The 14,873-nt window shown below is 43.7% G+C and overlaps 1 protein-coding gene across 1 annotated transcript; it reads left to right on the top strand.

The window, feature by feature from the left end:
- Window positions 1-5,221: 5,221 nt before the first annotated feature.
- On the top strand, window positions 5,222-6,288 carry LOC147965758 (uncharacterized; the record flags this gene model as incomplete). Its single annotated transcript, XM_087530592.1, has 1 exon — window positions 5,222-6,288. A coding segment is annotated over one exon (963 nt), but the record flags the coding sequence as incomplete, so codon positions are not given.
- Between the last annotated feature and the right edge of the window lie 8,585 nt (window positions 6,289-14,873).

The raw sequence follows: 14,873 nt of genomic DNA, 5'->3' as shown, positions 1-14,873 counted from the left end.
GTTGATGATATCATATTTGGTTCAACTAACCCTCTCTTTAGTGAAAAGTTTGGAAAGCTAATGTCAGAGAAGTTTGAGATGTCTATGATGAGTGAACTCAAATTCTTTCTCGGGTTGCAAATCAAGCAAACTAAGGAAGGTATATTTGTCTCTCAAACAAAGTACACCAAGGACTTGTTCAAGAAGTTCAATATGCAAGAAGGCAAAGGTATGTCTACACCCATGCCTACTAGTGGACATAATGATTTAACCAAATATGGTGAACCGGTTGATCAAAAGGTTTATCGCTCTATGATTGGTTCATTGTTATACCTATGTGCTTCACGTCCCGATATTATGCTAAGTGTGTGCATGTGTGCACGATATCAAGCTGCTCCTAAAGATTGTCATCTTAAGGCTGTTAAAAGGATAGTGAGATACTTAATCCATACACCAAATTTTGGCATTTGGTATCCTAAGAGGTCTTCTTTTGATCTTGTTGGCTATTCCCACTCGGATTATGCCGGAGACAAGGTTGATAGAAACTCCACTTCGGGTACTTGTCAATTTCTTGGTAGATCTCTTGTGTCTTGGTCTTCCAAGAAACAAAACTCAGTATCCTTATCCACCGCCGAAGCAGAATACATTGCCGCTGGTTCATGTTGTGCTCAATTACTTTGGATGACCCAAACTCTTAAAGATTATGGGATTTATGTGAAACATGTTCCACTGCTTTGTGACAATGAAAGTGCTATCAAAATTGGTCATAATCCTGTACAACATTCTCGAACTAAGCATATTGAAGTTCGTCATCATTTCATTCGAGATCATGTTGCTAAGGGTGACATTAATCTTAAGCACGTTCGCACCGATAAGCAATTAGCGGATATATTTACTAAACCTCTTGATGAGAAAGTGTTTTGCAGGTTGAGAGGAGAATTGAACATCATTGATGCTTCGAACTTGGAGTAGAAACTCCATTGGATACATGCAAGACATGAGCTTATGACTAATCCATGATATATCTCTTATGATGACTATCTTATGTCTTGGATATATTTGTACCTTGCATGTTGTCTAACCCATGTAGGTGCTTGGTTGAATCTAATTCCATGAGATTGCGACTCACTCACATCTTGAGCAATCTCTACATCATCAAGACTCTACACAATGGTGGTTGAAGACAAGGAAGCACAAAACCATTCAAACATATCCTTTGACAAATTCTATGTTAAGCTTCATGATTGTCATTTTTGGATACACAAGTGCTCTTCCTTGCAAGAACTAACCCATGTAGGTAGATGAACTCAAACTCCAAGTGGTGCTCCCAACTCTACATCAACCTTGAGCACCCACACAAGTTCAACTACATGAGCAAGAACCACACCACCACCCAAGGTATGTTATTCCATCTTAGAGAAGCTTTACTCCAAGACATGAGTCAAAGCAACTTAACAAGATGAGAATACATCAAGATGCTTAAATGAGAAATGGTAACCCCATTTTGAGCTTAAACGATGAGTATGACCTACGATCAAGTGTCCTCACTTGACTCCTAAGTCAATATACTCTAACATAGGTGACTATGTCACCGCCCAATTCTAGATGAAGTTCTCTTGTGTTCTTTTCTAAGTTATCGCATTTGTCCCTTGCATATTTGTTTCCTTTTTTAAAACAAAAAAAACTTCATCTAGAAACTTTCACTCTTTTCTTTTTTTTTGCTCCGCATATTTCTGCATCAAATTCCTTGCAAATCTTTCAGCTAATTCATTGCAAATCTTTGTGAGATCTTACTTGACTAGTGAGCTGAGGTGACAAGTGTTTCTCTCTGTGATGAACTCGGTTTCACCGATTTGTCATTTTCGGTCCAACCGAATCCCTTCGGTACTACCGAAAATTGCCACTCGGTGCCACCGATTTCGCAACAGGAAAAACAGTTTGCCACATATTCTATATTTCTTCTGATCCAGCTCCACTCAATGAATCTTGTCCTCTACAAGCATCACAGCTTTATTCACTGCTTTGTACTGAATCTCAAGGACCAAACCTATTCTACGGATTCCAGGAGAAACCTTCTTGGAAATTGATGTCAAAGGGGGAGAGAGAGATCACATCAAAGCTTATCATCAGGAAGAGAGAGATCATATCAAAAGCTTATCACCTACAAAGGAGAAAGTCCTAAGGGGGAGAGAATACTCAAGGATCCCAGATGCTTGATGTTCAAGAGGAGAGATGCCACATGTCTTTTTGGGGGAAAGACATGTTCATATGAACTCATTTGAATTAAGTTCTATATGAACTCATTTGAATTAAGTTCTATTCATATCTCATGTCAGATTCAGGGGGAGCAAGACACCTAAGGGAAAGAAATCAGTCAAATTCATTGCATATCTTTATTCTTGGGGACATGTTGAATTCAATGTGGTACCTTGTACTCACTCTCTACATGTCATCCCAGTCTTGGTATTCTTGTGGTTTCTCTTGTTTGCTCTGGCCAGTGGATGTACCTGTGTTATCTAACCTTGTTTGTGCAGGTTCATTCCATCCTAAGCCAACTCAAGACCACAAGGTAAGTATATGCATCAAGATCATGAGTATGAGGAGTTCTTGCTTATGTACATACTGTTTGCAAGAAGGACTCATGAGCATGAAGGTATTTTCCTTGATAATCTTTTGCTCTGATGCATATGGCCAAGATGCATGTAACACATTGCCTACTCTGTCATGATTATGCTCTCACATGCCTCTATATTTCATATTTACATGAGTGCATACATGTAGGGGGAGCCTATGCTTGTTACATGTCCTTCCAAAGCTTTACTTGCTATTCTTTATATCTTTATCTAAAGCTTTGATGTATGTTGCCATCAATTACCAAAAAGGGGGAGATTGAAAGCACAAGTGCTCCCTAGGTGGTTTTGATAATTGATGACAACATATCTCTTGTTGGACTAACATTTCGATCTAGCATCTTTCAGATAAGTTCAACAATGGAGTGGCATGGACTAAAGGTTGTGGGAACTCCTTCAAGATGCTAAGGACAAAGGATTGGCTAAAGCTTCAAGCTCAAGACTCCTCATTTTACATTTTAGTGATCCAAGATCACATTGAGTCTTTAGGAAAAGCCAATACTATCAAGGAGGGATGAGGTGTTGCTTAATGAGCCTCTTGCTTCATGTGCTTAGTGATATGCTCCAAAACTCTCAGCTACTTCCCACTTCCACATATGACCTAAACCCAAAGCCAAACTCGGTCATACCGATTCTTCCTATCCGGCGCCACCGAGTTTCACTTGTCATAAGCCACTGCCAAACCCTAATCAGTTCGGTCTCACCGATGGGATCTTGGTCTCACCGAGATGGGCTTGCAAACTCTCTGTTACCCATTGCAATATTCTCGGTCACACCGAAATATGCAATCGGTTCCACCGAGTTTACTTGACCAAATCTCAGTTTCACTTATTACCCAAATCGGTCCCACCGAGTTTGAGTAATCGGTCAAACCGAGTTTTGGATCTACCCTAACCCTAGCACATCGGTCCCATCGAGTTGATCCAGTCGGTCCCACCGAAATCTCTAACGGTCACTAGGTTTACATTTTCGGTCCGACCGAGTTTGTTGATTCGGTCCCACCGAGATTGGAAAACTGTGTGTAACGGTTGGATTTTGTGTGGAGACTATATATACCCCTCCACCTCCTCTTCATTCAAGAAGAGAGCCATCAGACTAAGCCTACACTTCCAGCACCCTATTTTTGAGAGAGAACTACCTACTCATGTGTTGAGGCCAAGATATTCCATTCCTACCATATGAATCTTGATCTCTAGCTTTCCCCAAGTTGCTTTCCACTCAAATCTTCTTTCCACCAAATCCAATCCTATGAGAGAGAGTTGAGTGTTGGGGAGACTATCATTTGAAGCACAAGAGCAAGGAGTTCATTACCTACACACCATTTGTTACTTCTTGGAGAGTGGTGTCTCCTAGATTGGGTAGGTGTCACTTGGGAGCCTCCGACAAGATTGTGGAGTTGAACCAAGAAGTTTGTAAGGGCAAGGAGATCGCCTACTTCGTGAAGATCTACCACTAGTGAGGCAAGTCCTTTGTGGGCGATGGCCATGGTGGGATAGACAAGGTTGCTTCTTCGTGGACCCTTTGTGGGTGGTTGCTTCTTCGTGGACCCTTCGTGGGTGGAGTCCTGTGTGGACTCGCGCAACCTTTACCCTTGGGTGGAGCCCTGTGTGGACTCTCGCAACCGTTACTCTTTGTGGGTTGAAGTCTCCATCAACGTGGATGTAGGATAGCACCACCTATCCGAACCACGGGAAAAACATCCGTGTCTCCAATTGCATTTGATCTCTCCAAGCCCTTCCCTTTACATTCTTGCAAGTTGCATGCCTTACATTCCGCTGCTCATATTTCCTTTGCATGCTTGCTTGATATGTATTGTGTGCGTTGAAATTGTCCCTAAACTTCACTTAAACCGAAAAAGGTTAAAAACTGCAACTTTAGCATTAAGTGTCTAATCACCCCCCTCTAGACACATCTACTTCTAGATCCTACAAAAACTCTCAGTTCTTTTCTGCTTCGAGTTGCTCCTCAAATCTTGCCATATATTCTTTCATCTTTTTCCGGAGCTCCACCAGAAATCCGAACATTTTTTGGACCTTCCTAACCCTCACTTCCTATTTGAACCATTTGAATTTAAATCAAACGAGTTTGAATTTAAACTTTCAAAAATGCCCACTCCATTTTTCTTGGAACATGCGCATTTTTGCGAGTCTGGGAAATTTATTCCCGTGCCCAAACTCCTTCTCTACCTTTTCTTTTCTTCCCTTTTCTTCCTCTTTTTCTGTTGTTTTTTTTATTAGAGAAGATAGTGGGAGAGAGAGCCCAGCCTCTCAGGCCTGCTAGGCCTGCCCTTTTGCCTTAAGGCCCAGCTGACCCCTCCTCTCTACTGGGCCGGCCCCAAGCCCACCTAACGCTGCTAACCCTAGGCCCGAGCAAAACTCTCTCCCGATCGATCCCCAACTTCCCCCGCATCACCTCCTCCTCGTTCCCTCACGCCGCCAGAGACCTTCGTCCCGACCCCTCGCTCAGCTCCTCTCGATCCCCATGGCCTCTCCCTCATTTCCCTCGCTCCCGCGGCTCCGCGCGCCTCCAGTGCCCGAGCAGCACCGTTGGAGGAGCCGCCCTCGTCCGTCGCCCCGCCTGAAGTCCGCCGATGCCAAGCGCCGCCCTGACCTTCCCGCGGCCACCTCTCCTCCCCCTGCTCCTCCACGCGGTGCCGACCGGCGACCAAGACGAACGGGAACCCCACCGGGGCTCCTTCTCTACGCCCTCTCCTGGAGCCACCCGCTGCTGCTGCTCTTCTTCGAGGCGCAAGTCCCGCCGCGGCTGCTGCTCTGCTCCTGCCCCGTCGGAGACCACGAGCCCCTCCACTCCTTCTTCCAGCGGAGCCCCGTACCTCGACCCCGCCACCACGTCCTCGCCAACCATGCGCCGGACCCCGAGTTCGCCTCCTCCCTGTTGGTGCCCAAGGACCATGTCGCCATGGTCTCTGCCCGTCACCTCCGTTCTGTTTTGCCTTGCTGCCATGCATCTTGTATCCTCTGGTGCTCCCCTGTACTACGACCAGCAGCTCGAGCTGCCTCCATTCATCTCCGGTGACCTCCCGAGGCAGAGTCGTGCAAGTTCCTCCATGCCCTTTCAGTTCATCAAGATCGCCAAGTCCACTGGTGCACCAAGTACATGGCGCCCTCCCGAGCACCTCCCGTTCATGCCTCCCCTCGTCCTCGTCGGCCATCCGTGAGAAGTTTTGGCATGGCCATGGACGAGAACCCCCCCGAGCATTTTGTTGCCTCGTTGCACTTTCGTTCCTGGAGTTTTGGACCGTCAAGACTTGCTGCCGAGACAAGAACCGCCATAAGACGTTTCAGAGATCGCCAAGTACCTCTACCGTTGGCCCCAAACACTTACAGACGTGTACGACTACCGTTGTCCGAAATACCGTGGGTCACAAGCGCCATGAACGACTACCGTCACTTGGGTTCGACAAGATGACGAGTACCACTACGTTTGCCATGTACATCTACCCCAAGACCGGACCATCAAGTACCGCGAGAACGTTTGTACCTCTACCGTCGCCGTGGATCCGACAAGTACCCCTACAACAAGTGTACCTCTACCATCGTCTTCGGAATCGCTAAGAACATAAGTACCCCTTCGAGATGACGGGACTGGCAAGTTCGAATGACCCCAAGTACCTCTTCGAAACGACCGAGTAACATTACCGTCGGACGCTCGAACGACTACAGGCTGAAACGTCAAGTTCCTCGATGAACCATGTAAGACTACCGTTTCTCGTGGATTCACCTAAGTACCACGTAATGGACGACCCTACAAGTTACCGTCGCCTTGGAGATGTTGGGCTCATCAAGTTCCTCTTCGGAAAAGTACCACTACTTCCCTCAACGTCCTGAGAACGTCTACTTCCCCTACACCGCATCGAACTCGAACCCCTCTGATAATGCACGCTTCGAAGGTATAACCGCCGAGAACGACGCCCATGGACGAATGCTTGCGATGTATGAGTTGAACCGTGTGTTGCTTCGTGTCCGAGTTGTTCGTTGCACGAAGCCCCTCTTTTGCCTTGCCGCCATCATGTGGAAACCCGGAATCCGGGAGCACCCCATCTTCTTGCATGACACACTTGCACCCATTTCCTTTTGCACCGGTATCCCCGTGAGCTTCCAGAACCGATATGTTGTTGTGGCATCATTTTCGGATTCATTGCCGTGGCACCCCTTTTCGTTTCCGCCACTATGACAAATGCTTCATAATGCTCTTGTCAACTTTTAATAAAAATTTCATAAAACTTGCATGTCATCCGCATCATGATAACAACTTCAAGTTTGGTTAAAATTGTTGTTTGCTTTAAATTGCTAATGCATATAGGGATTTACCGGATTTGTTGTTTGTTATATCCGGCCCCATTTAAAATGTTTAGTTTACTTATGCTCCACCTCTTGCCATGTTTAAACAACATTTAATATTGTTGACTACCTAACCGGGAGTGAACCAAATAATTGTTGTGGTGTTTTGTCAATATGCATCCCGATGCATATTGAGCTCAACTTAACTTGTAGGTTTGTTTGTGCTCTTTGCCATGCCATGCATATTTAAACCGGACATGCATCATACTTGTTTGCGCATCATGCCATGCTTATGTGATGTTTGTTTACTATGTTGTTTTCTCCTTTCCGGTGTTGCTTATTCGGGTTAGTTCCAATAACGTCGTGTTTGTGAGGATCCATTCGACTACGTCCATTTGTCTTCTTCTTGGACTCGTTCTTCTTCCTTGCGGGATTTCAGGCAAGATGACCATACCCTCGAAATCACTTCTATCTTTGGTTGCTAGTTGCTCGCTCTTTTGCTATGCCTATGTTGCAATACCTACCACTTGCTTATAATGCCTCCCATATTGTTGAACCAAGCCTCTAACCCACCTTCTCCTAGCAAATCGTTGTTTGGCTATGTTACCGCTTTGCTCAGCCCCTCTTATAGCGTTGTTAGTTGCAGGTGAAGATTGAAGTTTCTTCCTTGTTGGGACATGGAGATGTTGTTCCTTGTTGGAACATGTTTACTTGTTGGGATATCACAATATCTCTTATTTAATTAATGCATCTATATACTTGGTAAAGGGTGGAAGGCTCAGCCTTATGCCTGGTGTTTTGTTCCACTCTTGCCGCCCTAGTTTCCGTCATATCGGTGTTATGTTCCCGGATTTTGTGTTCCTTACGCGGTTGGGTTATAATGGGAACCCCTTGACAGTTCGCCTTGAATAAAACTCCTCCAGCAATAGTCAACCTTGGTTTTACCATTTGCGTCACCACCACCTACTTTTCCCTTGGGAGTCGCTCCCTCGAGGGTCATCTTTATTTTAACCCCCCCGGGCCAGTGCTTCTCTAAGTGTTGGTCCGAAACGGGCAGCCTGCGGGGCCACCTCGGGGAAACTCGAGGGTTGGTTTTACTCGTAGCTTGACCTATCTGAGTGTGCCCTGAGAACGAGATATGTGCAACTCCTATCGGGATTTGTCGGCACATTCGGGCGGTGTTGCTGGACTTGTTTTACCATTGTTGAGGATGTCTTGTAACCGGGATTCCGAGTCTGATCGGGTCTTCCCGCTAGAAGGAATATCCTTTTTTGACCGTGAGAGCTTGTGATGGGCTAAGTTGGGACACCCCTGCAGGGATTTGAACTTTCGAAAGCCGTGCCCGCGGTTATGGGCAGATGGGAATTTGTTAACGTCCGGTTGTAGAAAACCTGAAGTTGACCTTAATTAAAAATACATCAACCGCGTGTGTAACCGTGATGGTCTCTTTCCGGCGGAGTCCGGGAAGTGAACACGGTGTTGGAGTTATGCTTGACGTAGGTTGTTCTATGATCACTTCTTGATCATAGATGTTCGACCGTGCTTTTGCCTTCTCTTCTCACTCTGTTTTGCGAATATGTTAGCCCCCATATATGCTAGTCGCTTGCTGCAGCTCCACCTCATACCTTTTACCTACCTATAAGCTTAAATAGTCTTGATCGCGAGGGTGTGAGATTGCTGAGTCCCCGTGACTCACAGATTACTTCCAAACCAGATGCAGGGCCCGATGACTCCGTTCTGGATGATGCGCTTGAGCTCAAGTGGGAGCTCGACGAAGACTCACGCCGTTACTATGTGTCTTTCCCTGATGATCAATAGTGGTGCCCGGTTGGGGCGATCGGGACCGTGTTGCATGTTGGGGTTGATCTTTTATTTTGGTACCGTAGTCGGACCATGAGTGTATTGGATGATTGTAATGTTATTCATGTACTTTGTGTGACGTGGCGAGTGTAAGCCAACTATGTTCCTTTCCCCTTATTATCTATTTACATGGGTTGTTGTGAAGATTACCTTACTTGCGACATTGCTTTCAATGTGGTTATGCCTCTAAGTCGTGCTTTGACACGTAGGAGATATAGCCGCATCGAGGGCGTTACACACCGCTAGGTGACAAACCTATTGCAGGAGTAGATGCAGATGTTATGAACGTTTGGCTAGCTCAATATGATGACTACTTGATAGTTTAGTGCACCATGCTTAAACGGCTTAGAATCAGGACTTCAAAAACGTTTTGAACGTCATGGACCATATAAGATGTTCCAGGAGTTGAAGTTAATATTTCAAGTAAATACCCGAGTTGAGAGATATGAAGTCTCCAACAAGTTCTATAGCTAAAAGATGGAGGAGAATAGCTCAAGCAGTGAGCATGTGCTCAGATTGTCTGGGTACTACAATCGCTTGAATCAAGTGGGAGTTAATATTCTAGATAAAATAGTGATCGATAGAATTCTCTAGTCACCATCACCAAGTTAGTAGAACTTCGTGATGAACTATAATATGCAAGGGATAACGGAAACGATTCCCAAGCTCTTCGTGATGCTAAAATCGACAAAGGTAGAAATTAAGAAAAGCATCAAGTGTTGATGGTAAACAAAACCACTAGTTTCAAGTAAAGGGACAAAGGGAAGAAAGGGGAACTTCAAGAAGAATGGCAAGCAAGTTGCTGCTCAAGTGAAAAACCCAAGTGTGGACCTAAGCCTGAAACTGAGTGCTTCTACTGCAAAGGGACTAGTCACTGGAAGCGGAACTACCCCAAGTAATTGGCGGATAAGAAGGATGGCAAAGTGAACATAGGTATATTTGATATACATGTTATTGATGTGTACTTTACTAGTGTTTATAGCAACCCCTCAGTATTTGATACTAGTTCAGCTGCTAAGAATAGTAACTCGAAACGGGAGTTGCAGAATGAACAGAGACTAGTTAAGGGTGAAGTGATGATGTGTATTGGAAATGGTTCCAAGATTGATATGATCATCATCGCACACTCCCTATACTTTTGGGATTAGTGTTAAACCTAAAATAAATGTTATTTAGTGTTTGCATTGAGCATGAATATGATTGGATCATGTTTATTGCAATACGGTTATTCATGTAAGTTAGAGAATAATTGTTGTTCTATTTACATGAATAAAACCTTCTATGGTCATACACCCAATGAAAATGGTTTGTTGGATCTCGATCGTACTGATACACATATTCATAATATTTAAGCCAAAAGATGCAAAGTTAATAATGATAGTGCAACTTATTTGTGGCATTGCCGTTTAGGTCATATTGGTGTAAAGCGCATGAAGAAACTCCATGATGATGGGCTTTTGGAATCACTTGATTATGAATCATTTTGATGCTTGCGAATCATGCCTCATGGGCAAGATGACTAAGACTCCGTTCTCCGAAACAATGGAGCCGAGCAAAAGAATTGTTGGAAATCATACATACTGATGTATGTGGTCCGATGAATATTGAGGCTCGCGGCAGGTATCATTATTTTTTGATCTTCACAGATGATTTGAGCAGATATGAGTATATCTACTTGATGAAACACAAGTCTGAAACATTTGAAAAGTTCAAAGAATTTCAGAGTGAAGTGGAAAATCAACGTAACAAGAAAATAAAGTTTCTACGATATGATCGCAGAAGTAAAATATTTGAGTTACGAGTTTGGTCTTCAATTAAAACAATGTGGAATAGTTTCACAAACTCATGCTACCTGGAACACCACAGTGTAATGGTGTGTCCGAACGTCATAACCGTACTTTATTTGATATAGTGCAATTTATGATGTCTCTTACCGATTTACCACTATCATTTTGGGGTTATGCATTAGAGACAGCTACATTCACGTTAAATAGGGCACCATCTACGTCCATTGAAATGACACCGTATGAACTGTGGTTTGGCAAGAAACTAAAGTTGTCATTTCTTAAAGTTTGGGGCGGCAATGCTTATGTAAAAAAGTTTCAAACTGATAAGCTTGGACCCAAATCGAAGAAGTGCATCTTCATAGGATACCCAAACGAAATTATTGGGTACACCTTCTATCACAGATCCGAAGGCAAATTTGTTGCTGAGAATAGATCCTTTCTAGAGAAGGAGTTTCTCTTGAAAGAAGTGAGTGGGAGAAAAATAGAACTTGATGAGGTAACTGTACTTGCTCCCTTATTGGAAAGTAGTACATCACAGAAATCGCTTTCTGTGACACCTACACCAACTAGTGAGGAAGTTAATGATGATGATCATGGAACTTCAGATCAAGTTGCTACTAATCCTCGTAGATTAACCAGAGTAAGATCCGCACCAGAGTGGTACGGTAATCCTGTTCTGGAGGTCATGACCATGACGAACCTACGAACTAAGAGGAAGCGATGATGAGCCCAGATTCCGCGAAATGGCTTGAGGCCATAAAATCTGAGATGGGATCCATGTATGAGAACAAAGTGTGGACTTTGGTTGACTTGCCCGTTGATCAGCAAGCCTTAGAAAATAAATGGATCTTCAAGAGGAAGACAGACGCTGATAGTAGTGTTACTATCTACAAAGCTAGAATTGTCGCAAAAAGGTTTTCGACAAGTTCAAGGTGTTGACTACGATGAGAGTTTCTCACTCGTATCTATGCTTAAGTCTGTCCCAATCATGTTAGCAATTACCACATTTTATGAAATCTGGCAAATGGATAAACAAAACTGCATTCCTTAATGGATTTATTAAAGAAGAGTTGTATATGATGCAACCAGAAGGTTTTGTCAATCCTAAAGGTGCTAACAAAATATGCAAGCTCCAGCGATCCATCTATGGACTGGTGCAAGCATCTCGGAGTTGGAATATACGCTTTGATAAGTTGATCAAAGCATATAGTTTTATACAGACTTGCGGTGAAGTCTGTATTTACAAGAAAGTAAGTGGGAGCACTACAACATTTCTGATAAGTATATGTGAATGACATATTTTTGATCGGAAATAATGTAGAATTATTCTGCAAAGCATAAAGGAGTGTTTGAAAGGAGTTTTTCAAAGAAAGACCTCGGTGAAGCTACTTACATATTGAGCATCAAGATCTATAGAGATAGATCAAGACGCTTAATAAGTTTTTCAATGAGTACATACCTTGACAAGATTTTGAAGTAGTTCAAAATGGAACAGTCAAAGAAGGAGTTCTTGCCTGTGTTACAAGGTATGAAGTTGAGTAAGACTCAAAACCCGACCACGGCAGAAGATAGAGAGAGAATGAAAGTCATTCCCTATGCCTCAGCCATAGGTTCTATAAAGTATGACATGCTGTGTACCAGACCTATTGTATACCCTGCCCTGAGTTTGGCAAGGGAGTACAATAGTGATCTAGGAGAAGATCACTGGACATTGGTCAAAATTATCCTTAGTGGAATAAGGATATGTTTCTCGATTATGGAGGTGACAAAAGCTTCGTCGTAAAGGGTTACGTTGATGCAAGTTTTGACACTAATCCAGATGACTCAAAGTCTCAATCTGGATACATATTGAAAGTGGGAAAAATTACCTAGAGTAGCACCGTGCAGAGCATTGTTGACATAGAAATTTGCAAAATACATACGGATCTGAATGTGGCAGACCCGTTGACTAAACTTCCCTCACAAGCAAAACATGATCACACCTTAGTACTCTTTGGGTATTAATCACATAGCGATGTGAACTAGATTATTGACTCTAGTAAACCCTTTGGGTGTTGGTCACATGACGATGTGAACTATGGGTGTTAATCACATGGTGATGTGAACTATTGATGTTAAATCACATGGCGATGTGAACTAGATTATTGACTCTAGTGCAAGTGGGAGACTGAAGGAAATATGCCCTAGAGGCAATAATAAAGTTATTATTTATTTCCTTATATCATGATAAATGTTTATTATTCATGCTAGAATTGTATTAACTGGAAACATAATACATGTGTGAATACATAGACAAACAGAGTGTCACTAGTATGCCTCTACTTAACTAGCTCGTTGATCAAAGATGGTTATGTTTCCTAACCATAGACATGAGTTGTCATTTGATTAACGGGATCACATCATTAGGAGAATGATGTGATTGACTTGACCCATTCCATTAGCTTAGCACTTGATCGTTTAGTTTGTTGCTATTGCTTTCTTCATGACTTATACATGTTCCTATGACTATGAGATTATGCAAGTCCCGTTTACCGGAGGAACACTTTGTGTGCCACCAAACGTCACAACGTAACTGGGTGATTATAAAGGTGCTCTACAGGTGTCTCCGAAGGTAATTGTTGGGTTGGCGTATTTCGATATTAGGATTTGTCACTCCGATTGTCGGAGAGGTATCTCTGGGCCCACTCGGTAATGCACATCACTATAAGCCTTGCAAGCATTGCAACTAATGAGTTAGTTGCGGGATGATGTATTACGGAACGAGTAAAGAGACTTGCCGGTAACGAGATTGAACTAGGTATTGAGATACCGACGATCGAATCTCGAGTAAGTAACATACCGATGACAAAGGGAACAACGTATGTTGTTATGCGGTCTGATCGATAAAGATCTTCGTAGAATATGTAGGAGCCAATATGAGCATCCAGGTTCCACTATTGGTTATTGACCGGAGACGTGTCTCGGTCATGTCTACATAGTTCTCGAACCCGTAGGGTCCGCACGCTTAACGTTACAATGATAGTTATATTATGAGTTTATATGTTTCGATGTACCGAAGGTTGTTCGGAGTCCCGGATGTGATCACGGACATGACGAGGAGTCTCAAAATGGTCAAAACATGAAGATTGATATATTGGAAGCCTATGTTTGGATATCGGAAGTGTTCCGGGTGAAATAGTGATTTTACCGGAGTACCGGGAGGTTACCGGAACCCCCCGGGAATCAAATGGGCCTTAGTGGGCCTAGGTGGAAGAGAGGAGAGGAGGCAAGGGCTGGCCGCGCACCCCTCCCCCCTAGTCCGAATAGGACAAGGAGAGGGGGGCGGCGCCCCCCTTCCTTCTTTCTCCTCCACTCCTTCCCCCCAAGTCCTAATCCAGCTAGGAAAAAGGAGGGGAGTCCTACTCCCGGTAGGAGTAGGACTCCTCCTGCGCGCCTCCTCCTATGGCCGACCGCACCCCCCTTGCTCCTTTATATATTGGGGTAGGGGGGCATCCTAGAGACACAACAATTGATCATTGATCTCTTAGCCGTGTGCGGTGCCCCCCTCCACCATAGTCCACCTCGATAATACTGTAGCGGTGCTTAGGAGAAGCCCTACGTCAGTAGAACATCAACATCGTCACCACACCATCGTGCTGACGAAACTCTCCCTCAACACTCGGCTGGATCGGAGTTCGAGGGGCGTCATCGGGCTGAACGTGTGCTGAACTCAGAGGTGCCGTACGTTCGGTACTTGATCGGTCAGATCGTGAAGACGTATGACTACATCAATCGCGTTGTGCTAAACACTTCCGCTTTCGGTCTATGAGGGTACGTGGACAACACTCTCCCCTCTCGTTGCTATGCATCTCCATGATCTTGCGTGTGCGTAGGATTTTTTTTGAAATTACTATGTTCCCCAACAAGAACCACTCAAAATCTATCACACTGCTGAAGCTTATTACTTGGATCATCTTTGATCCCTATGTGCTCGTGCTAAAACCCCAACTAGCTTAGTTGAGGGAAAATATTTAGGTGAGCATGCTTATTATGTGCGACACCGAATATCTGAAAAAGGGAAAACTTTACTGGATCAAATTCATCGTTTGCAATGCTATACTTGGAATTTATGTGAAATATATGATTATACTTGTTGTTCTAAAGACCCTAAGAAACACCTTCCTTACCAATGTTTGTTTAGTGATAATGTAATCATATCCTCTTATGCTAAGGGTGTTTATAGTTACTATGATGTTCAACAAATTGAAGAATTTGTTGCTTTTAAGGGTGCTTACGAAATTGCTTCTTTGATTGAAAAGTATGATGCTACTCTTTAC

The sequence above is a fragment of the Triticum urartu genome, chromosome 6A, assembly GCF_056163025.1.
Source record: "Triticum urartu cultivar PI428250 chromosome 6A, HENAU_Tu73, whole genome shotgun sequence".
In the NCBI taxonomy this organism is placed as follows: domain Eukaryota; kingdom Viridiplantae; phylum Streptophyta; class Magnoliopsida; order Poales; family Poaceae; genus Triticum; species Triticum urartu.
This window is presented reverse-complemented; position numbering and strand designations above follow the sequence as displayed.